We start from the raw sequence: 23,800 nt of genomic DNA on the forward strand, positions 1-23,800 counted from the left end.
TGGAATTCCTCCTGGAATTTCATAGAAGTCCCCTCTGAGATGAAGGGAAGGTAAGATTCTCCTAAGCTGTCCCCACCTGGCATCTGCCCAGGGCTGGGATCCACCCAACCACGTTACTAAGCAACAGCAAGACTTTTAATATGAAGAAACTGGTTTGCTTCTAAGACTTGCTTCGTTGTTACATCACAGTCTCTCTCTCTCTCTCTCTCTCTCTCTCTCTCTCTCTCTCTCACACACACACACACACACACACACACACACACAGGCTCATGTCTATCTTGTTCTCATGTAAATAACTCCAAGAAGAAATTTATGGAAAATTTTAGACTGATCTTGCTTGGTTTCCTTACTGCAAGGAGCACAATCTTACCTTGCCTATTGTCCAGGGATTGGAAGTCCTGGTTTTCTATCACGTGTGACAGGAAGTTTGGTCTGTTATCAGTCGGTTACTCATGACTAGATCATCTGTCACATTTTTAAAATGTAAACTTTCTCTTGAATAAAAAAATACATACAGAAAAGTTGTATTGAACACATCATGTAATCAATGCCAAATAGACATTGTTAGAACTCCATAAGCCCCAGTGCTTCTTTTTCAAACATTAATACTACCTACAGGGTAATCAATACCTTCACTTATGTTATCACCCATTATTTTTGATTTTGAACATTATGTAAGTGGAGTATTAGATGATGTTAAATTAAGTGGAATCACATACAGTGCATGTTTTGTCTGATGTACTTCAGTGTTTTATTCTAAAATCTATGCTTTGTGTAAAATGACAAGTTGTTCATTTGCTTTCCCTTGGATAGTATACTACATGAATATCCTAAAATGTGTTCATTCTATGAATATTATCATACATGTGCTTTGGTGAGCATGTCTGTTGAATATATGTCAAGGAAAACTTTCTGGCTTAACTCATTCCAACAACCACCAAATTTATAGAATTAGTCCAGACCTTTCTTCTGAACTCTAGACTTACATATCAAAATCTGACATCTCTATTTATAGCAGCTCAAATGTAACATACTCCAAATAATTTGCTTTTCCTTCTATGTTCCTTGCATCAATGAATGGCTTCTTCATCCATCTTGTTAAGGAATAATTTTTACTACTCTTCTATTCTTTGTTCTTCCCGGAAAACCAGTCTATAAGCTCTTTACTTTTTGATGTATTCGTATCTTGCAATTATCCATCTCTCTCTACCTCTGCTGCTATCACCCACGGTCAAGCCCCCATGATTTCTGGTGTGAACTAATGCAATTGCCTCCAAACTGACCTTTCAGCAACCTTTCTTGCTCTCTTCCACTCTATTCTTCACAAACAGCCTAAGTGAGCTTTTAAATATGTAAATCAGATCCCATGCAACCATCTTTATTAGCTGCCCTTTAGCCCTTCAGTTACAGTCTGAAATCTATCAAGTGGCTCGTAAAAAGCTAGTGCACTTTGGCCTTTGCCTCATCTCAGCCTGGCTTCTCTCTGCTCTCTGCACTCCAGCCACACCAATTTCCTTTTATTCCCAGAATCCTCCAAGTTTTGCAAACCCCAACAGCTTAACCCATTGTGTTTTCTCTTGGCCTGGAACATTCTTTTTGGCCCTTTAATATGCCTGGAATCTGAAAGGTGCTTATTCAGAGGTCTTTTCCAAAGCATCATTCATCACTGCACTCACCAATTTTCCTTTATAGTGTTGATCACGATCTATATGGCAAAGACTTATGTTTTAAAGTCTCTGACTTCAGGAGCCTGGAGATAAGAGCAAGCCAGAAACTCACACCTACAGCTCCTTGTGAGCAATATTGCTGCTGCTTGGCAGCAGGCTTGTCCTAAATGAAACAAGATGGAAGCCCTGTGTAACAAGCACTCCTCAACAATGTCAGGATCTAGGCTTCCATGACAGGCTCTAGATTGCAATAAAAACAAGATAGAAAAAGCTCCATTGTCTTCATGCCCGTCCCTCTTTCTATTAACGAATGTATAAACACTTCTTTTGTTCCTTGGAGATCAGATGGTAAAGACATAAATACCCCCAGACTGCCAGACTTCGAGGCTTGGTCTATCAGTCCCCCTGGCAATATTACCTGGAACTTTTATTTTTCTTTTAATTTTTTAAAATTTTCTTTTTTAAAATTGTTGTATTTTTATTTGAAATGCAATTAGGAGAGACCAAGATCTTGCATCTGCTGACTCATTCCTCAAAAGGCCACAACAGCCCAATCCCAAACCAGGAGCCTCTTCAGAGTTTCAAATGTAGGTGCAGGGCATTAGCAGGGAGCTAGATGGGAAGAGGAGCAAGCGAGACTAGAGCTGGTGCTGGTTGCTGGTGCCATAGGCGGAGACTTAGCATACTACACCATGACACCAGCCAGTGGATTTTTTTTTTAACTTAAATAAAGCCTCACTTCTTTTCAACAATTGTGTCCGGTCTTACACCAGCACCTTCCAAAGTTGGACTCTCATCTCCCCAATTTCCTTGCAATAGGATTACATCTCAAATGCCATCAAGTGTGAGGCGGTTTCCTTCTGAGATCTGATGCCCCACACTGCGCTGGCCATCGGTGAACACTGAGGAAATGCTGGGTTAGCAGTGCGTGACACCGAGAAGCCACAGGGCCAGCTCTAGCATCAGCCGGGGCAGTTGGTTTGCTTCTCCCGGGTGGTGTCAATCGGCGGCAGGTCCTTTCCTTCCCTACTGTGAGGGAACCTTTCCCTCTGCCCCTTGGATAAGTGTTGGCAGAAAATGTGGCAATTAACTTTATTCCTAAGGGACAACCTAGCTCGGTCCCCATAGAACGATGGGACTCTCCTGGCGCAGGTGCGTGAGAAACTGTCAATCTGTCCTGGAGGGGGCGGGCCAGTGAGTGCTTCCCACAGAACCCGATTGGCCGGGCCAAGGGAACGGGGCGGGGCTTGGTTCCGCCGGCGCCAGCCACGTTGGACGCGGGGCAGCCCGGCTGAAAGGCCGCTCCTGGGCGCCCACAATGCACCGCGCGGCGCGTCACTCGGAGCGGCGGCTCCCGGCTCGGCAGGTACGGCCCGGCCCCTCAGTCTGTTTCTCGCCTGCTCGGGGTCGCTCGAACGCCCTTCCTGGGTGGCTGACAACGCCCTTCACTCTCCCCGCCTCAGCTCTCTTGGTCGCGACCACAAACCTGCCGCTGGGCCAGGAGCCCTGCCCGTGCCGTGGGGTGGAGCCGGGCGGTGCTGGGGCCGCGGAGCTACGCGGGGTCCGGCGTGAGAGGAGAGGGGCCCCTTGGACCTGAGTGCTCTGTGGGGCCTCGCGGGCGATGGTTGCCCCCTCGGCCGACCTGCTTCGGGCTGGGGTGGGGATGGTGGAAGGCGAGGGTCAGCCGCGCCGGGCTGCAGAGCGGGCGGCGGTGGGAACTCCCTGGCGCCCAGACGTCATAAATATGGTAATCCACCTAGGCCATTGGAGGCACCCGAGAGATCCGGAGGTGACGTTTCTTGTTTCTTTGAGGCAGAACAGCTCACTTGGTCATGTGTGAGGTTTGGGGTGAGTTCCTGAGCTCAGAGATTTGTCTGCGTTGGCACGCAGAAACCCCGAGGCCCTGTTGAATAGCACTTGGGGATCGATGAGGCAGAAAGACTGTACGCAACTGGCTCAACAAGTGGATGAGATTGGGGGAAGAGAAAGCCGATCCCCAGCTGGCTTGAGTTTCTCACCTGTGAAAACAACTTTGAGACTGTTGCTGCCTTGATTGTTTCTGGCCCATCATCCACATGGAGCAGGTGGAGGACCTCAGGACTTACCTCTGCGGAGCCTGTTCAGTGTAGGCAAAGCCCAGCCCAGAGCTGAAGTATCAACCACCAGCCTGGAGATAGTGAGACCCCAGGTGGCAGTGGAACAACCTCTTTGTGAAATTCTCTGTGTCGCATTCCACGTTACTGGTACTTGGGCACAATCTCAGATTGCCAGGGAGTAGGCAGTACTTTTAACTGTACCTACAGATTCCGGTGTGGTGGTGTGCACTATTTCAATCTGAAATCTCTGAACATGCCCTTTGTTAATGGAACATCTGGACATTTCCTGTATTGGCAGCTGTCACATCCGTTTAATAGGTGACTGACTGATATCCATGTATATCTCATGATGGTATATGAAAGAAAACGGGTTCTCTCCAAGGTGCCCACAATCACCTCCTCCCTGTATTACGAGGCAGTGGGCAGGCAGCATTTCATAGAATTGTTAGTTAGGCCTAGGTTAAATCTCTGCCTTGTCACTTGCTATTTTGGGAATTGAATGAGTTCCTTAGACTTTCTGGCTTTGAATTCCCTGAAAGGCAAAATGGAATTAATTATCTACCTCACAAGTTATTGGAAGGCTTAAATGAGGTGATGTGTGTGCTATGTACACATTGTATAGTATATACATTATACATAACATGTTATTATCGTAGAGGGTAATCAGTAAATTAGAACAGATACTTAGTATAGCACTTTGAATGTGTTTCAGGTGTTTTATCTGAACCTGTGTGGTAGATACCACTCATACGTGAGGAGGTTGAGGCAGAGCCTGCCCAAGGTTGCGTGGCTCGCACATGGTAGAGCCAGCATTTAACCCAAGCGGTCTGGCTCCTGTGTCCGACCTTTTAGTTGTCATACTTAACTACCTCTTAATAATCAAACCGTATTATTTCAGAATAGGCAACTAAGTAGTGTCTGTGTCACAGGTTTCTGCCCCTGGTTAGTTTTGGGGACTGGTAGAGCACAGTGACATGAAAGACACTTGTATTACATGCCAGTTCTGGCACATCCTTGTACAGTACTACTAGCTAGCCTTGTGATGTTGGGAAAATGAACTTCAACCTTCACGTGTGAGTTAGAGCTTATACCCATCTGACTTGAACTGTGACTCTGCACAGGTGTTGGAAATGGGCACAATTGAGCCTGTGCTGGATGCCCTGTTGCTAGGCGTGGGTGTCATCTGTTTTGGAGCCCGAGGTCTTGTATGTGCTGTGCAGTGCAGGCACCCATATTAGGAGTGTTAGACTTCTAGTGAGGCTAGGACACAGCAGGGGCGAAGAGTAAATGCTGGTTATACTTGGTACCCGTTTCTCTTCTTAGTCCACCTCACCAGGTACATCACAGTATACGGAGCTGATCCATAAATTAACCCCTTTCCCATTTCCACAGTTCTCAACACTTTTAATAAAATACATACCAACTTACTTTACTTACGTTTTGGTTGTGAAGCATATGTAAGATGATTGGATAAGCAGATGAACATCTAAAAATAATGATTTTTCGGAAGTGTGCACATGCGCTTGTGAAACAAAACAAAAACGTTTTTCATTTATTTTAGACTAGGGAAAAGCTTAACCCTTAACTTTCACAGTTGATTTCATAGACATTATTATGAAAGGATACCAGGCAAAAAGTCAATGGAAAGACTAACTGCTGGGTAAATAGAATAATAAGTACGCAGAGGTTGTAGATAAGCGTTCTGAAAGTAGTACTTGCATAATGGGCTCCAAAGGATACATTTTTTATCTTTTGAGGAGAGGTATTTATAAAAGTATTTAATTGGAAAGTACACATAAAGTGTATTTACATGTTGAACTTTTATTACTTTTTGAGAGATGTCTTCCTGATATGTGGGGCTCACAGTCATTACTCCACAGGGTCTGAAAAAAAAGTGGCCTATTGTTGTTAGCCATCTCTGTGACAGTTTAATATCATGGATATTTATTTAGTGGCTGACTCTTAAGGCTTACACAGGACTACCTAGATTGTAATTTAGAGTTTTTCCTCTAATCCAGGCATGGGGAACCAATTTTTCTTACCAAGGACCACTTGGTGATTTATAATGTCATTCACAGACTATATAGAATGATCAACTTAAAAATTAACTTACTTTAGATGGTGAATTTGGAGTCCCACCTGTGGTTGCCATGGCAAGGCCCGAGTATGATTCGTGGACCCCACTTTCCTACCCCCTCGACAGTTGCTGTGAAGGAAAGGAAGTACAGGCCACTGCTAGGATTACCTTTGAGCTTCCAGTTTTAAAGGCAGCTTTAGGGTGAGGAGACGTGGAACCAGTGGTCTAGAAATGTGTCTGTGGCCCTTGTACTTTGGAAACTACTGCTTCTGGATCTTTCCATGTAATTCTAACCTCTGACTTTCCACAGTCCCACTGCCTCTGTGGTTTTCATAATCATTAGCCTGCCTATACTCAGTGGTATTTTTCCCTTGCCTGACCTTGATGTGGAAACATTTTTTCCTGTACTAGCACAGTCCAGATAAAGTTTATATATAAACTGTTATATATATACACACACATATGTATACATACACACACACATTACAATAAAAATCCAAGATAAAAAAATTTTAAAAAGAGAGGGGAGTATATTATTCTAAAGAGATTGAATTTGTCTGCAAATTGGTTAAGGCTGGCATTATTTTCTGGGCATTCATCCTAACTTCTTTTGTTTATTAGGCTCAATTGGTTTGGATTTGAAATATCATTACTCTGGAAGAGACTTAACTTTTTCTCCTCCGAAAACTTTTGTCTGCTGTTAGTAGAAATAGTCCGCTGACAGACTTTACAAGTTTTTTGACTAGGAACATAATTGCTGTGTTGTGCTTTGGATTATAAACCGAAACTGTGTTTTGGGAATATTGGAAAAGCAAGTTTATCTAACTGTAACTTTCTAATTAGAAAAGGAATAGGCCATGTAGCTTGTATTGCATTTGCTCTTTTCATTTGAATTTCTCTAGTTTGGGTGGGACCTGTGTCTTCCAAATGTATACAGGTATACACATGTATACTAGTAGATAGTAGATATAGTATATAGGTAATGTTGAGTGAATGGAACTTTAAAGTGGTATTCTTTTCTCAGTATGTTTTAGGAAGCATGAGTTGTCTCTCTCTTTTTAAAAAATATTTATTTTTGGGCCCAGAGCGATGGCGTAGTGGTTAAGGTCCTTGCCTTGCACGCCCAGGATACCATATGGGCACCGGTTCTAATCCTGGCAGCCACACTTCCCATCTAGCTCCCTGCCTGTGGCCTAGGAAAGCAGTTGAGGACGGCCCAAAGCCTTGGGACCGTGCACCCGCGTGGGAGACCCAGAAGAGGCTCCTGGCTTCGGTTTGGCTCAGCTTCAGCTGTTGCGGCCACTTGGGGAGTGAATCATCGGACGGAAGACCTTCCCCTCTGTGTCTCTTCTCTGTGTATCTGCCTTTCCAATAAAAAATAAATAAATCTTTAAAAAAATATTTATTTGTTTTCATCTACTCGAAAGGCAGAGTGACAGAGAAGTAAAGAGAGAGAGGTCTTGAATTTACTGGTTCACTGTCCCAGTGCTGACAGCAACCAGGGCTGGGAAGCCGGGAGTTCAGAACTCCATCAGGGTCTCACATGTGGATGGCAAGGGCTCCAGCACATGAGCTGTCATCTGCGGTCTCCCTGGATACATTAGCAGAAAGCTGGAGTGGAAGTGGACTAGCCATGACTTGAACTAGGGGGCTGGTGTGGGAAGTAGGTTTGTTTAGCTGCTGCTTAACCCAGTGTAGTATGGTGCCTAGTTCTGAATCATGTGTTTTGTCTTCTGAGTCATTAAAAAGAAAAGGATAACTTAGAAGACTACATGGAAGTTTCAGCTTAATTCTTTTAGGACCCTAAAAGGGTGAGCCATAAAAAAATGCAGTCTGCTTTTGAATACTGTAAATCAGATAGTTGAAACTGTAAGTGATAGCTTGCCCCCACATTAATTCTCCAAATGGTCATTATGTAGCAGTGTACTGGAAAACAGTAATTTTAAATTTCCATAATGAATGCTTAGAGTGTAAACTAGGGCATTTTCCTGCTTCTTTAGGCCAGATGTTAAAATTTGAATAATGGGATAGACATCAGTTGGGAGGCCTGCGTCCCATATGGGAATGCTTGGATTTGCATCCCAGTCCACTTGTGGTTCTAACTTCCCCTGGGAAGCAGCAGGTGATGGCATAGGTGCTTAGGTCCCTATCACCTACTTTGGAAAACCCAGATTGTATTTGAGGCTCCTGACCTCAACCTGACCCAACTTTGACTATGGTGGGTGGTGGGGGAACTGAACCAGTGGAAAGTTGTTTTTCTGACTCTTTGCCCAAAAAAGAAATTGACAAACTGAGTCCAGAAGGCTACATTTATGTATTTGAAAGAGAAAGGGGGAAAGAGAAAGAGGGAGAGAAATCTTCCATCTACTTTTTCACTTTCTAGATGGCCTTGGCAGCCAGCGTGAGCCAGAATGAATCTAGGAGCCATGGTCTCCATTCAGGTCTTCCACTTGGGCTGTAGGAACCCAAATATTTGAGATATCTGTTTCTCCCAGACACATTAGCAGGAAGCTGGATTGGAAGTCAAAGATCTGGAGCTCAAACTGGTATTCTAATATGGAAGCAGGTTCATAGGGAGCTGCTTAACCCCTATTAGCTGCCCCAGAAATCTACATTTATTTCTTTCTGTTTACAGCTTGCTTTTGTATTTGAAGGCAGAACAACAGAGCAGTGACAGGGAAAGAGATACTTCATTTGTTGGCTTACTCTCCCAAGTGGCTTCAGCAGCAAAGGCTGGTCCAGGCCAAAGCCAAGAACGATGCACTCCATCCTGATCTCTGACATGGGTGACAAGGGCCCAACCATCTTGTACTGCCTTCCCAGGGACGTTATCAGGAAGCTGGATTGGAAACAGACTGCTAGGGACTCAAGTCAGCTCTGCCATATAGGATGCTGGTGTAAAAGAAAAAGACAACTTGGGGCCAGCACCCTATATAGGCACCAGTTCATTTCCTGGCTGCTCCACTTCTGATCCAGCTCTCTGCTTATGGCCTGATAAAGCAGCAGAGGATGGGCCAGGGCCTTGGGTCCCTGCACCCATGTGGGAGATCCAGAAGAAGCTCCAGCTCAGAGGTTCAGATGGCTCTGGCCATTGTGGCCATTTCGGGAGTGAATCAGTGATCAGTGGATGGAAGCTCTCTCTGTGTAAAAAAAAAAAAAAAGTCTGCCTGTCAAAAATAAGCCTGCTAAATAAATAAATAAAGAAAGAAAGAAAGGTGACTTAACTTGGCTGTGTAGCAGTGTTAGCCCCAGAAGTCTACATTTCTAAACAAGCTTTCAGCTTTTGTGTAAGCTAAAGTTTGAGAACTATTTTGCTTTTTGTCTGTCTGTTTACCTGATTCTTTTTCCTTTTTTTAAAAAAAGATTTATTTATTTGTTATTGGAAAGTCAAATTTTTACAAAGAGGGAGAGACAGAAAGATTTTCCATCTGCTGGTTCACTCCCTAAGTGGCCACAGTGACTGGAGCCAAAGCCAGGAGCCTCCTCTAGGTCTCCCATGTGGGTGCAGGGTCCCAAGGCTTTGGGCCAACCTCTGCTGCTTCCCCAGGCCATAAGCAGGGAGCTGGATGGGAAGTGGAACAGCTGGGATATGAATTGTTGCCCATATGGGATCCCAACAGAAGCAAAGCAAGGATATCTGCCACTAGGCTACTGTACCGCACTCTTCCCCACCCCCGGCCTTTTTTTTTTTTTTTTTTTTTTAAGATTCTAACATAGAATTTTGTTTTTACAGATTTTTAGTTTTACTTTGGCTGACAGGTGGAGAGACGCAAAGAAACAGAAAGAGAGTGATCTTCCATCAGTTGATTTAGTCCTCAAATGACTGTAACAGCAGGGCTGGACTGAGCCCAAACCAGGAGCCAGGAACTCAGTCCAGCTCTCTGTCATGGGTGACATGGACCCAAGTACTTGAGCTTTCAACTACAGCCTCCCAAGATGTGTGTTAGTAGGGAGCTAGATCAGAAGTTAAGGAGCTGAGACTTGAACCAGGAACTCTGCTATGAAATGTAGTCATTCCCAATGGCATTTTAACCACTATTGCAAATACCTGTGCCTACCTGATTTCTTTCAGATACAGGTCTGTAAAATACCTTCCACTTATTTTTTTAAAGTATGACCAAAATCCAATGAAAGAGGCTGGCCAAAAGCGTTATGACTTATTTTCTGGTGGAAAGATTAAGAATTAAGCCAGTATTGTTTTAGCTTTGGGATTTCCTTTCATTATAATTATTTTATGATTCTAAAGTTATAAGGGCCCACTATGGAATATTTTGAACATTTAGGAAATTGTGAAATAATCCATCATTGTACTCTTCCCTGTTATAGTCACTATTCTGATTTTGGCATCTTTTCTACATTTATTTATTTCAGTTATCCCTCCTGTTTTAAAATTGTTATGTGTTTATTTTCACTCATTTAAATGGCAGACAGAGACAGAAACTCAGAGCTTTCCATGGGCTGATTCATTCCCCAGCTGCCTGCAACAGCCAGTTTGGGTCTGGAGCTGAGATGGGTGGCAGGGAGCCAAGCAGCTGAATCATCGTCCGCTGCTCCCAGCCTGTGCAGTAGCGGGAAGCTGGAAGGGAAGTGGAGGAGCTAGGACGTGAACCAGGCACTGTGACATGGGATGTGGGTATCCTAAGCAGCAGCATAACTGCTGTTGTAAGTGTCCCCCTCGCTCCCTTTATCTTTGTGGGAGAAAAAAGTATACAGTTTTTAATCCTGCTTGTTTCTGCTTAACATCTAAGCACTTTCCCACATTATGAAATTTTCTATTTCACAAACATAAATTATAGTTGCTGTGTTTATTCTGTCATTTGAGAATACTGTTATTAATATTACCCTCTTCTGGGATCTTTAGGTTGTTTTTTAGTTATTTAACTGAAAATGTCTTTCTGTTTAAAATTTTGTGTGGTTTTCTGATATATTCCTCAGGACATGGTTGTATGTCAACCTTTACTGAGGTCAAAGGATGTGAATGTTTTAACATTATTGTTGCCTCCTGCCAACTTGATTTGAGAATGGTGTTTATTCCAATTTTTACTTTAACAGACAAAAAAGTGCTTTTTTAAAAGCTAATTTGTTAGGTGAAGCATAGTGTTATTGTTTTAATTGTTTTTGTTACTAGTTAGTTCAATATTTCTGCATGTTAACTTTGCTTCAATTTTTAACCTAACCTCAATTTTTCATTTTCTTTTAGGTCTTCTCTATTGGTTGAAATGTCTTTGATTTTATCTGCCTCAGTCATCCGTGTCAGAGATGGACTGCCACTTTCTGCTTCTACTGATTATGAACAAAGCACTGGAATGCAGGAATGCAGAAAGTATTTTAAAATGCTATCAAGGAAACTTGCTCAACTACCTGATAGATGTACACTGAAAACTGGACATTACAACATTAAGTAAGACTTCAGTTTGTTTCATTAGAGTAGTTGGTCTGGTGATGATCAGTTTAATGACATTAAATGGTTGCAGTAAAAAATCTGATTTGTTTAGGAAAATTTTTTCAGGTCAAGAATCATTTTCTGAACTGATACTAAACAGCAGTGATTATGTCATCAACTTTTATAGTTTCATAAATTCTTTTGCAGTTTCTCTAAATTTATGCCAGAATTTATAAAGAAATTTGGTTTTGTACAGCACAGGTACTCCTTTTTATAAGCTGATCACTAAGTATTTGTTGGTGTCCTTACATGCCTGGGATTATAGTGGGCAAGCAACCATGGGAAAGATAAAAAGTATTATCTGATACCTGTCCTAGAAGAACTTATTTCTACACTGTACATAAAGACTAGGTGATGAGACAGAGAGTGACTGCCTGTGGTGGTCAGGTACCTCTGTGAGAGGGAACATCTGAACAGACCTAAGTAAAGAGAAGGGAAGTAGTTAGGTGAAGGGTATTGTGTGGGTAAAGAACAAGGTAGCTGTAATCAGCAGAGAAGCCCTTCCGTCTGTCAAGAGGTGGCAAGCAAGCCACTGATGCTTCAGCACTGTGGGCAGCTGGATAGGCTGAGAGAAGCTGAGGTGTGCAAAGTAGAAATGAGGCAGGTTGCTTAGGCATTCTGGGCCACAATTACCTTAATCAAATGTGGTAGAAAGCCGTTGGGAAGCTTTTAAGTTGGAGAGTGATGTGATTGGATTTTGGTCTTGGGTAAATCATCCTGGCTGCTCTGTAAAGAATGGTGTGTATGAGAGGAAGAGTAGAAATAGACACTTCATGTAGAATACCCTTAGAGAAGTACAGCTAGAGGTGATGATTGTAATGTGGACTCGGGTGATAATGAAAAATTTGTTTCAGTTTGGCTATTTGTGGAGCTCAGAACATCTATGAATTGAAGAGGGGTGTGAGGAAGAAAGAAGAATCAGGAATTACCTGTGGATTTGGGACTTGGGAGAAGTGGGTGGTGCTGCAGTGAGCTGGACTGAAGAGGCAGAGTGTATCACTTTGGTAAAATCCTCAGTTGTGTTTGGACATGTTAAGTCTGAGATGCCATGGGGCACTGTCAGGTAGACAGCTGAAGGTATGATGATGACGTTTGGTGAAGAGGATGAGTATGGAGATTCAGACTTAAGGGTCAGCTTATAGTTTGTAATTAATACTGTGGGAATGCACAAGACCACTTTGGCAAGCATACTCATGAGACAATTAGGAAATAATACTTACTGTTTGAGCATTTTGATACTGATTATGAATACAGAAGGAAGTTCGGAACAAGTTTCATCTGAGATCTAATAAACAGAAACTTTCATGTTGAGATGAATGACCCATATGCTGGTGAATTATTGAGATCTAGGGGCTGGTGTCTGACACTGGTATCCCATACCGACACAGGTTTATGTCCCAGCTGTTCCACTTTCAGCCCAGCTCCTTGCTAATTGCCTGGAAAAGCATTGGAAGATGCCGCAAATGCCTGAGCTCTTGGACACTCACATGGGAGACCTGTAAGAATCTCATGGCTCCTGATCTTGGCCTGGCCCAGCCCTGGATGTTTTACCCATCTGGGGCACAAACCAGAGGATAGAACAAATCTTTGTATTACCCCGTCTCTATAATTCCAACTTTCAAATAAACAGATAAATCTATTATTTTTTAAAAAGGAGTTCATGGAAAATGGAATTAAAGGATAAGTTTATTTTTAAAAAATTATGAGGTTTGTCTAAGGCAGGGGGAAAGCATTCCAGGTGTGAGAAGGAGAGGTACAGTAAGCGGAGAACATTGCAGCACAGTAGGCAGTGACCTATTGGCCTGGTACAGTGAATAGCAATTTAGGGATAGTAATGAGATATGTGATAGTTAATGGGGATTCAGACCCGAGATTGACCCGAGATTGAAATTTCAGATTATTGCCATGATACAGCAGGTTGCTGGAAGCTGTTGCTGCATGCGTGAATGAAGTGACTTTATTCCAAACAGTTCTGAGATAGTGGAGCATAGTGATATGTAAAGTAGAGATGAGATATAGTCAGCTTATTGTGTGTATTAGGGCAAGAAGTAAGAAAGTAAAAGTGCAGGTGAAAAAGAAAATGCCAAACAGAGAGACATTCTGAAGAAAAAAATGGTCTAGGCTGTCATTATAGAATAGCAGAGATAAAGGAAAAGAAGTGACAAAGATGACCCACACATTGGGTTTGGGCAGAGGGAGTATCATTGTCAGCACGGAAGTCTTTGATAGGGATTGCTGAAGGAAAGTGGTGAGGAAGAAGAGAAAGATGGTGAAGTCCCATTTCATGGTTTTAGTTGAGATAATGAAAAGGCAGTTTAGGGGAGATAACATAGAGACTATTGGAATCATTCACATTGATCTAGTTGAAATTCTGAGTTTTGAGATTGACCCAGAGTAGATCCTTAGAGAATGTTACAGTTACTGAGATCTCCTGGTTCACAGTAAAATGAGAAGTTGTATTTAATTGAGTTTTCCAGAGATTAACTAAAAATGTTATTTGATTAAAATGTGTCTAAAATTTTCTTTTTGATATTTTAGCCGCTTTTTAAAAAAATTATGTGTAGAACAGAGTTACAGAGTGAGAAGGAGAAGCAAAAGGAGAGATCTACCTGCTGTTTCATTTCCCAAGTGACCGCAACAGCTGGAGCTGGGCCATTCTGAAGCTGGGAGCCAGGAGCTGCTTCTGGGTATTCCACATGGGTACAGGTGCCCAAGGATGTAGGCCATCCTGTGTTGCTCTCCCAGGTCATTAGCAAGGAGCTGTATCAGAAGTGGAGCAACCAGGACTTCAGTTGGTGCCCATATAGGATTCTGGCACCACAGATGGAGGCTTAGCGTGCCATGCTGTGGTACGGCCCAATAGCCTCTTCATTTTTTAGAAAAAAGCCTTGAAATATTTAAGCATCTTAATAGCCAGGCCCTTTTCTTTTTTCTAAGATTGATTTATTTATCTGATAGGCAGAGGTTGAAGGGGAGAAAGAGAGAGATTATCCTTCTGTTAGCTCCCATATGGCCAACCAGATTGGAACCAGAAGCGTTATGTTGGTCTCCCACGTGGATGGCAAGAACCCAGATGCTCAAGTCATCTTCTGCTGCCTTGCCACGGAGCTAGATGCTAGCATGACAGACAGCAGCTTAACTCTCTGCACCAAATGCTAGGCTGTTTTAGCACCTTGGGTTATTATTCCAAGGTTTAGTTGGTATTGTATAGTGATAAACACAAATGCAAAGTTATAGAGATTGGCTTGATTGTATATTAGAATGGTGGTTTTTCTGGACATACAATTAATAAAGTTTTTAAAATGCTCTGTATTCATTTATCTTTTCTTTGTTTTAAAGATTTATTTTTATTGGAAAGTCAGATATACAGAGAGGTGGAGAGACAGACAGGAAGATCTTCCCTCCATTGATTCACTCCTCACATGGCTGCAATGGCTGAAGCTGCGCCAATCCGAAGCCAGGAGCCAGGAGTCTCTTTCTGGTCTCCCACGCGGGTGCAGCGTCCCAAGGCTTTGGGCCATCCTTGATTGCTTTCCCAGGCCACAAAAAGGGAGCTGGAAGGGAAGTGGAGCTGCCAGGATACAAATCCATGCTGGGATTCAAGGCGAATGCAAGGTGAGGACTTTAGCCTTAGCTGCTAGGTTACTGTACTGGACCCTGCTTTCTTTTTTTTAAAGATTTATTAATTTTTATTGGAAAGTCAGATATACGGAGAGGAGGAGAGACAGAGAGGAAGATCTTCCGTCCAATGATTCACTCCCCAAGTGACCACAACAGCCGGTGCTGCGTCGAACCGAAGCCAGGAACCAGGAACTTCCTCCAGGTCTCCCATGCGGGTGCAGAGTCCTCAACTGCTTTCCCAGACCACAAGAAGGGAGCTGGATGGGAAGTGGAGCTGCCGGGATTAGAACCGTCGCCCACATAGGATCCTGGGTGTGCAAGGCGAGGACTTTAATCACTACACTATTGCGCCGGTCCCCTGCTTTATCTTTTTTAAAGTAGCATAAAGTATAGGAAAATTGTGATAATTCTTATTTAGTGATGAATTTTAGATTTCGTATTTATGCCCTAATTCACGCAAAAGATTTGGGATGATTTACAAAAAATTAGTTCAAGAGAAATCAGAGGAAGGAAAGATACTGATAATGATAAACTGCAGTGACATATCTGTCTGGAAATGCAAATTGCTTAGTCCATTCACTTGTTGGAAAAGGTTCTGCAAAGACGGCCCTGAGTTTCCCTGTAGCTGGAGTCATGGGAGGCAGTCGGCAGGAGCAGTCTCAAGACCCAGTGACTGCTGGGTATTTGGTTTCCAGGTTCCTGGGCTTTGTGTACAAGGACAGACCACATGTGGATGGCATCTTCCAACAGCTGCTAATGAACCTTTAGAACTTATTATTTTCATCAGTGTGCACTGAAATGACACAATGCCGAAAGCAGGGTTGATGTGGCCTGATCCAAGAATATAATTTAGATTAGATACAAAGGAATGTAGATTGCATGACTTTTGGAACCAGGTATGGAAAAACCTCTGGGCATTCTATATTTTGTGGTCAAGCATCTTGAAAAAGATTAAAAAGATTGGGAAATAATATTTTTAATTCTTTCAGGCAAAGATTTATTAGATTATATACATTTTTATCATTCATAAATGGTATTGTAACTTGGTTTCTAGTTTACTGAGTTGCTTATAGTTTAAGATGATTCGTTTATATTGAAAGAGCATAAAATTAGGAGATTAGCTGTGTTACTTAATTTTTTAAAATATTTATTTGTTTTACATGAAAGAATTAGAGAGTGAGGGAGAGAGAGACCTTCCATCCATTGATTCACTCCCCAAATGGCTGCCACAGTTAGAGCTGAGCCTGTCCAAAGCTGGGTGCTTCCTCTGGTTGCCCACATGGGTGCAGGGGCCCTAGGACTTGGGCCATATCCCCATTGCTACCCTCTCGGGCCACTAACAGGTATAGAAGTGGAGCAACTGGGACACAAACTGGCACCAGTGTAGGCTGCTGGCACCACAGGCAGAGGATTAGCTTACTCTGCCATCGCCAGCCCGAATTTGAGTTTGCCAGATAGCAGCCACAGTCTGTAATGGCAAGGTCATAGCATAATCCAGAACTGTCACCTAGGTGCCCCTCGTAGAGGGATTATAAGCTGTATTTCCTTCAAGCCTGTCTTATTGCCTGCTTCCTTTATATCACCTTCTCGTGACTGCTGTTCCATTTCTGTAATGGTCTCATTCACTTCAGAGATCTGTAGAACTTGTTTCACTGCCCTTTTCATTATTAAAAAACAAGTCTGCATTTTTAATTTTTTCTGTCCATCCTCTCTCACTGGATTGTTAGTCATAGAGGAAATTGATCTGCCTTGGCTTACGCTATTTTTGCTTCTTCACCCCTTGGTGTTTGGTTTCAAATTTTTGTGGAAACTGGGTATGCAAAGCAAGCATATGGCCTGCTTACATGGTAAATTGGGTGCTACCTCACGTCAGCTTCTAGTTGAATGAGCAGGGCAAGACCAGAGTTTGGAGAAGATGTTAGGAGAGCAATATTTAAAATGAAGATGCTTTTCGGTTTCTCCTCATGTTTTGGGCAACTGATGAATTTCACTGGATTGTAGTATTGTTGAATTTGAGTTCAACTGATGGAGAGCATTATATACACTAAGCCTTGGGCCAGCACAGTGCCACATAGGTGTCACAGTTGCTGCTAAATGAGGGCTGGTCATTTGGGGAGTTTGACAGTGATGGAGTGCCATGGCATGATGTCTTCATTGTTGCCCCAAAGATTTCAGCTTTGGAGGAACCTTGTTGATTGGGCCAGGTGGGGTGGAGTAGAGAGGTATCCGGTTTTGTGATTTTTTACATTCCATAGGGATACTATAATTCTTTATACATATTTATAAGAGATTCATCTAATTCATAGATTGGAAAATACTCTCATGGAACGAATAAATGTTTAATAAACTATGTGACTGAAAAATAATGGCTAAAGTGGTAGTTATGAACTATATGAGAATTAAGCATTATATGAAATTTTACAAGTTTGTTACTAGCCTTAGGGTTGTAAAGATCATGGTTGCGCATTCTGAGATCTCTTTAAACATTGAAACACTAAACTTAAAAAAGATACAAATGTCTTTTGGGAGAAAAGTCATACCCTCTGGTGAGTTTTAGTATAGGACATGATGTCCTCAAGTTCGTTCCCTGTGAATTCATCAGTTTGATGGCTGTGGGCTGCCTGGGCCTGCTGTTTGCCTGAGACTTCACATCTTGTATGTTTGTCCCCAAATTGCTACTTATAGCTGGGAGTTTAGTTTCAGACCTACTCATCTTTTGGTTTTAATCTCTAGGAGCGCTTTTCTTCCACTGTCAGGTGACATTTTCCAATTGTAGGAGTAACAACTTCAACAATAACTCAGTTACTGAGTGCCTACAATGCCAGATGGTTTACCTACATTGCTAGCTTTGCAACAGCTCTGTTTTTGTGGCTAATATTGCTGGAAGCAGATACACAATTAATAATACTTTAAAGGACAAGGAGTATTCTAGGATCCAGAGTGGCAGCACAGTGAGTTAAATCACTTCATACGAAACTGACATCCTTGTGAGCACCTGTTCATGTTCCTGCTGCTACACTTCAGATCCAGTGTCCTGCTAATGTTCATGGGAAAGCAGACGAGGATGACCCAAGTGCTTAGGTCCCTGTTACCCATAATGGAGCCCGGGATGGAATTCAGGATATTGTCTTTGCCCTGGCCCAGCCCTGGCCATTAAGGCCATTTTGGGGAGTAAACCAGGGGATAGAAGATTTTCATTCTCTCTCTTTCTCTCTTTCTCTCTCTTTCTCTCTTTCTCTTTCTCCCCCTACCCCTTTCCTGTAACTGAAAAGAATGTATTATAAGGCCCTAGTGCAATGCTTAGTTACTAAATGCTCACCTTGCAAGCACTGGGATCCCATACAGGTATTGGTTCATGTCCCAGCTGCTGCGCTTCCCATCCAGCTCTTTGCTTATGGCCTATGAAAGCAGTGAAGGATGGCCCAAAGCCTTGGGCTCCTGCACCCATATGGGAGACCCGGAAGCATCTCCTGGCTTCAGATCTCTGCTGCAGCCAATGTGACCAATTGGGGATTGAACCAGTGGACAGAATATCTTTATCTCTGTCTCCTCTCTGTGTATCTGCCTTTCCAATAAAATAAATCTTTAAGAAATGCATTGTGAAGTATAGCAGTAGGGGTGGATTCTCAGATCATGTCTGGAATTGTTTCTTTCAATTCTGTACTTTCTTGCCTTTTGCAGCTAAGTTTCCTCCACACTGTGGAAACCCTTGTGTAGGTTGCTCTAACCTTACTTTCCCCAGCTGGACAGCTCTCCTGTCTCCATGTCTTGAGACTAGAACCTTAATTGGCTTTGCTTGCACCATGACCCATTCTGGACTAGTCTTTTGTGGTCAGAGGGTGTGAGGTACTTTTTAGTGGTTAAGGTCTGTCTCCTCTTTACTAATGCTGTCTAGATGGGTTGTTTCCCAAAGGGAAGGGGAAAGAGATGATGGACAGGCAGCCATTATACTGCTATCATTCTCATTTTGTAGATGGAGTAAACAAGATTTAGACATGTAAAGAGTCACCTTAAGGTTGCACAGCTAATAATGTTTTTGAACCCCCCAGTCTCTGATTTCAGGGTTCATATATAAAGTGGAGTTGGCACCACCCTTTATCCTTCATACCTTTTCTAACATTCTTTTTACTTTGTATTGAGAGAGAGATGAAAAAGATAAGAGAAGTTAGTGAAATATCCTCTCCAAGCCTTCCCCTGTTTGGTTAAGAAGCAACGAACAGAACTTGTGTAAAAAATAAAATTGATGGACAGCATTGTCTTGTTGGAGTCTAAGTGTTTGGTGGTGACAGTGTGTGCCCGGGGAGTGCAACCCACTGACAGTCACCAAATCCTCCGGGAAAGGAGCTAACCTGTGTCTCACGCTCTCCTGTTTTGCTGCATTTATAGCAATACCTCACTCTTTTGGAGTTGATAAATGGATAGCTCTTCGGTCACTAGGACTGTTAGACAGGCTCTTATGAAGTGACCTAACAACCTAATTATTTTTGCAATACAATTTCTCTGGAAAAATTGAGGACCAGCTTATAATAAACTCTGGGAATACAAGTGATAAGTAAGTTAGGAATTACCTGTGATTGGTTATTTGAAAAAATTCAGGATTTTTATTCTCTGAGGTATTGAGGTGTGAGAGTGGTAGGAAGGGGTGAGTCAGAAGGGGGATAAGCTGCAGGGAAGGAGATGAGGACTGTCAAAGGCAGCCTCTGTGTGGTCCGTGTTCACCAAGGCCTGATGGCAGGATGCCCTTTGACGCTTAAAAATCATCGCAGTCTCCTTTGTTTGCTGTTATAAGTCGCTATAGCCTGGCACAGTGCGTATTAACTTACATTTTGTTTAATGAGGCTAGGTTAGTGGCTTTTATTGATCTTCTGTTTATCAAATAATTTATTCATGATTTAGCACTTCCCCTTTGGAGAGTAGGTGAAAGTTAGCCATATAAGAGAAAAACATTGGAAAACAGGGAGCTCCTGGTAGAGTGCCCCACATAGGATAGACACTCAGAATTCCAGAGTTCTCTTTCTGGCTTTACCCCCTCACTGTTTCATTGATGGCAAAGCCTTTTCTTTTTATTTATTTATTTTTATCTTGAAGGGAAGAGAGACAGAGATATGGAAAGAAAGGTAGAGAGACTGAGGGAAAGATAGAAATATAGAAATCTCTTGATTCACCTCCAGATACTTGGAACAACCTGGGCAGGGCCAGGCAGAAGCCAGGGGCCAGGAATTCTGGCCAGGGTGGCTGGGGCCCAAGCAGCTGAACTATCATCTGCTGCCTCTCAGTGTGTTAGCAGGAGGCTGGATTGGAAATGTAGGAGTTTGGACATTAACCAGCACTCTGATATTGGATATGGACATCTCAAAGTGATGGTTTAACCGGCTATGCCACAACACCCATACTAGTTACAAGGTCCTGTTTTCAGCTGTTTTGTAAAAGACACTTACTTCCAAAGGCTTTTGGAAAATTGAAATTAAAAAATGCTTGTTTTGACTCAAAAAATTATGAAATCTGTTCTTTTTCTATGATGTATTTTTATGAACATTTTGAAGATACCTTGAAATTAGGAATTTAAAAAATGTTTACACCAAAATAAATTTATCCTTTAATTCCATTTTTAAGTATTCTTATATTTGTTGATTAGAAAATCTGTAGGGCTTGCTCACCTGTAATATCGAACCTTTTATACTTAAATTTAAGCTGCTTATTTTTGTGGGATTCATTGCAAAGGAGTTTCTAATGCAAAAATAATATTTTTCTTAACAATCTTAATGGAGAATGAATGGTATATATTAATGGAGAACATTTCTTTCTCCAAACAGGCGATTTCCTATGTGGTTACCAAGGATAAATTCATTCTCTATGTGTAATGGTACACTTGTAGAGTAAAGAATATAGATACATGCATATATATTATACACACATATATATAAAGAATATAAGTGTATTTATATATACACATACATACACATTATATGTGTGTATACATACACACATTATATATATACACATATGTAATTCAAGTGTTAATTACTGTTTGGTCAGTTGATAAATAGTTTGTGGAATACCTTGTCATTTAGCATGCTAAAGAAATGCAGTTGTGAACCCAGAAGAGGCTATGGAAAGTGTCCCACTCACATACATTTGGCTCAGGTTGGGGTCGGACCAGGCTGAGTCAGTTCGCCGTCATCCACTGGCAAGTCCTAGCGCTGGAGCTGGGTGGGGGTCGGGCCAGGTTCGGTTGTGATAAAAACAGTACACAACACAAAATGCTGCCTGTGCCTGTTAGGAACGCAGCACCCACTCAGCACACTTCCCACTGGTTTAGGTGAGGTTCTAGTGTGTGATGGGCAGAGCCGGGATGGACTGCAATACTCATTGGTTCCAATGGAGGTCGGGGCTGAGAATAGAACCAACCCAGCGATTGCAACCACCAGCTGATTGGGATGATGGACTGAGGCGGGCACTGTGCTTGCTGGTACATATAGGAACCTGATCTGGGAACACCTCAAAGTTTCTTTGGGGATCCCTTCAATCAAAATGGAGGAATCAGAACATTAACCAAGAAAAGATGGAAGATGGAGTAGATCAACCAACCACCTCAGCTATATGTTGACAGTGAAACACTGGACAAGGGGAGACTCTATGATGGACTATGTCAATCAGTGGACTCTGCACCAGCCTCATTGTACCTGGATTGTTGCTGATGGTATGTTGGAGCTTTTAATTGATTGGGATGATACTCTGCTGGCTCTGCCTTCAGACCAGAGGGGGTCTCCCTAAGAAGCTGTTGAACTTGACTGGACAATAGGATGCTGGACTCTATGTCTGGTATATGCTTGCAATGAGGGAATCCCGAATGAACTTGAGCTGTGGTTATGCAACAAGGTGGAGGAATCCACCATGGGGGTGGAGTTTGGGGAGGGGTGGGGAGAATCCCAGTACCTATGAAACTGTGTCACGTAATACAATATAATTAATGAATAAATTAATTAAAAAAAGAAGCAGTTATGTATCTTTTGTTTTATAGCACTGCTTCAAGTACATCCCCAGTATGTCTGTTTCAGTCTCCGGCAGGCAGAGACTGCTAGGCTTACTTTAGTATTCCATTGTTGACTGAGAGAAATTTTGCTAAGCGTGAGTTTGATGCATCAGGTCAAAATTGTCCTCATTAGGTCAGTGTTTGGTGATGTGTAAAATTTTCCCCTCCCTTTTTTTTTTACCAGTCTGTAAATAAAATTAAATTCAAGATAAAGTTGAATGTCTAGAGCCATGTATTGATTTGTTGGACTTCAGGAATAAGTTGTGGTATAAGGTGTAAGATAGAATTTGCTTTTTATTTTTTTAAGATGTTATTTATTTTTATTAGAAAAGGAGACTTACACAGAGGAAGGGAGAGAGATCTTCTCTCTGCTGATTTACTTCCCAAATGGCCTCAACAGCCAAAGTTGGGATGGTTCAAAGCCAGGAGCCAGGAACCTCTTCTGGGACTCGCACATGGTTGCAGAGGCCCAAGGACTTAGGCCATCCTCTGCTGCTTTCCCAGACCATAGCACTGAGTAGTATTCAAAAAGGAGCAACTGGGACTCGAACTGGTGCCCACATGCAATTCTGTCACTATAGGCCGAGACTTAGCTGGCTGTGCCACTGCACCAGCCCTAGAATTTGTTTTTAAAGAAAATGATTTATCTGGGCTTGGACTTGTGCAAGCCATACCTGGGTACATGTGTATGTCTGTGTGTGTGCTTGAGTGAATTAGTAACGATGATGATAAAAGGAAAGCAGTCATGTCTGTTAGAGCCTTATAGCCTAATGGTACTCATTATAGAGATGGGCAATCCTATGTGACCTTGGAAACATCTCTTCTTAAGGAAGGAGCATGGCAAAGACTTGCCGACCTGTACTCTAAAGCCTTTTGGGAAAACCAGGAAATAGGTGAAATTCTACCCTTCCGTCATTTAGACAAGCTTTCTTATTAAACTTATGCTTTGCAAAGACACTGCTGGGCTGTACAGAATAATCTTTACATTGATATACTCAGAAAATTAATGTCTAAATAAATGAATGGTGCCACCTTCACACTCATATTGTGTACTTTACAAAACATTGTAAGTACTAAAATACATAGTGGTGAACAATAGTGAAATCATCCCTTTTCTCATGGAGTGTATTCATTCATTGGAGAAACATTTTAGCAAATAAGCCCAGCTACACAAGTGATAAATGTTCATGAAGAGAAATGACAGCTGCTGTGGTTTAACCATATGGGAGGGATGAGTTTAGCCTGTGCTGTGAGCAGGACCTGTAAGTCTAAGAACTGAGTTGCGTATGATGAGTTAGCCACATCAGAATTGGAACCTGGCAGAGGGAGAGTTGGTAGCATTGCAAGTGGATAAGCAGTCTTGAAGTGTTGGAGGTTGGAATTGGGTTGGCATCCTGGAGGAGCTGAAATGAGGTTACTGTGGCTGGAATGCTGAGAGTCAAGTTGCTAAAAAATTAAGTGGAGAAGTTGGCACGGCTACCATAACATACTTTTGATATGTGTTTCTAGAATCCTTAAGTTTGGAGAAATGATGGGATTGACTTGTGGCTTGTGGAAAGTGAAGAACTTGTTGGTGGATAAGGACATGGCTAGTTTATACCACATGAAAGTTGTGTGTTGGCAATAATTCAGTTTTGAGAGTTATAGCTAAGTTCATCTTAGCTCTGCTGCTTGCTGATGTGTGCCCTTAAGTAGGTACTAAGCCTCTCCTGAGTCTCTTCTGTCACCTGTAGGATGGAGATATAGTAGGGCCCCTATGCTGTGGGAGTGAAATGAAATGAAACATGTAAAAGACTTACAGTAGGCCTGGCTCATACTGTGTGGGCAGTAAATAGTATGTGCTAATCATGTTACCCTGCCTGC

At 42.4% G+C, this 23,800-nt stretch overlaps 1 protein-coding gene across 6 annotated transcripts in view; it reads left to right on the forward strand.

Annotated features, from left to right (window-relative positions):
* Positions 1-2,802: 2,802 nt before the first annotated feature.
* The window catches only part of SEC22A (SEC22 homolog A, vesicle trafficking protein), a 64,179-nt gene continuing 43,181 nt past the window's right edge, over positions 2,803-23,800 (forward strand). Inside the window, exons 1-2 of one of the 6 annotated variants that reach the window (XM_004577841.2) lie at positions 2,803-3,033; positions 11,041-11,241. In XM_004577841.2, the coding sequence (XP_004577898.1) occupies positions 11,060-11,241 (182 nt within the window). In that variant the 5' untranslated portion in view covers positions 2,803-3,033; positions 11,041-11,059. The other 5 variants (XM_058661982.1, XM_058661983.1, XM_058661984.1 and 2 more) reach the window with 5 other exon arrangements.

The sequence above is a fragment of the Ochotona princeps genome, chromosome 3 (assembly GCF_030435755.1).
Source record: "Ochotona princeps isolate mOchPri1 chromosome 3, mOchPri1.hap1, whole genome shotgun sequence".
NCBI lineage: Eukaryota > Metazoa > Chordata > Mammalia > Lagomorpha > Ochotonidae > Ochotona > Ochotona princeps.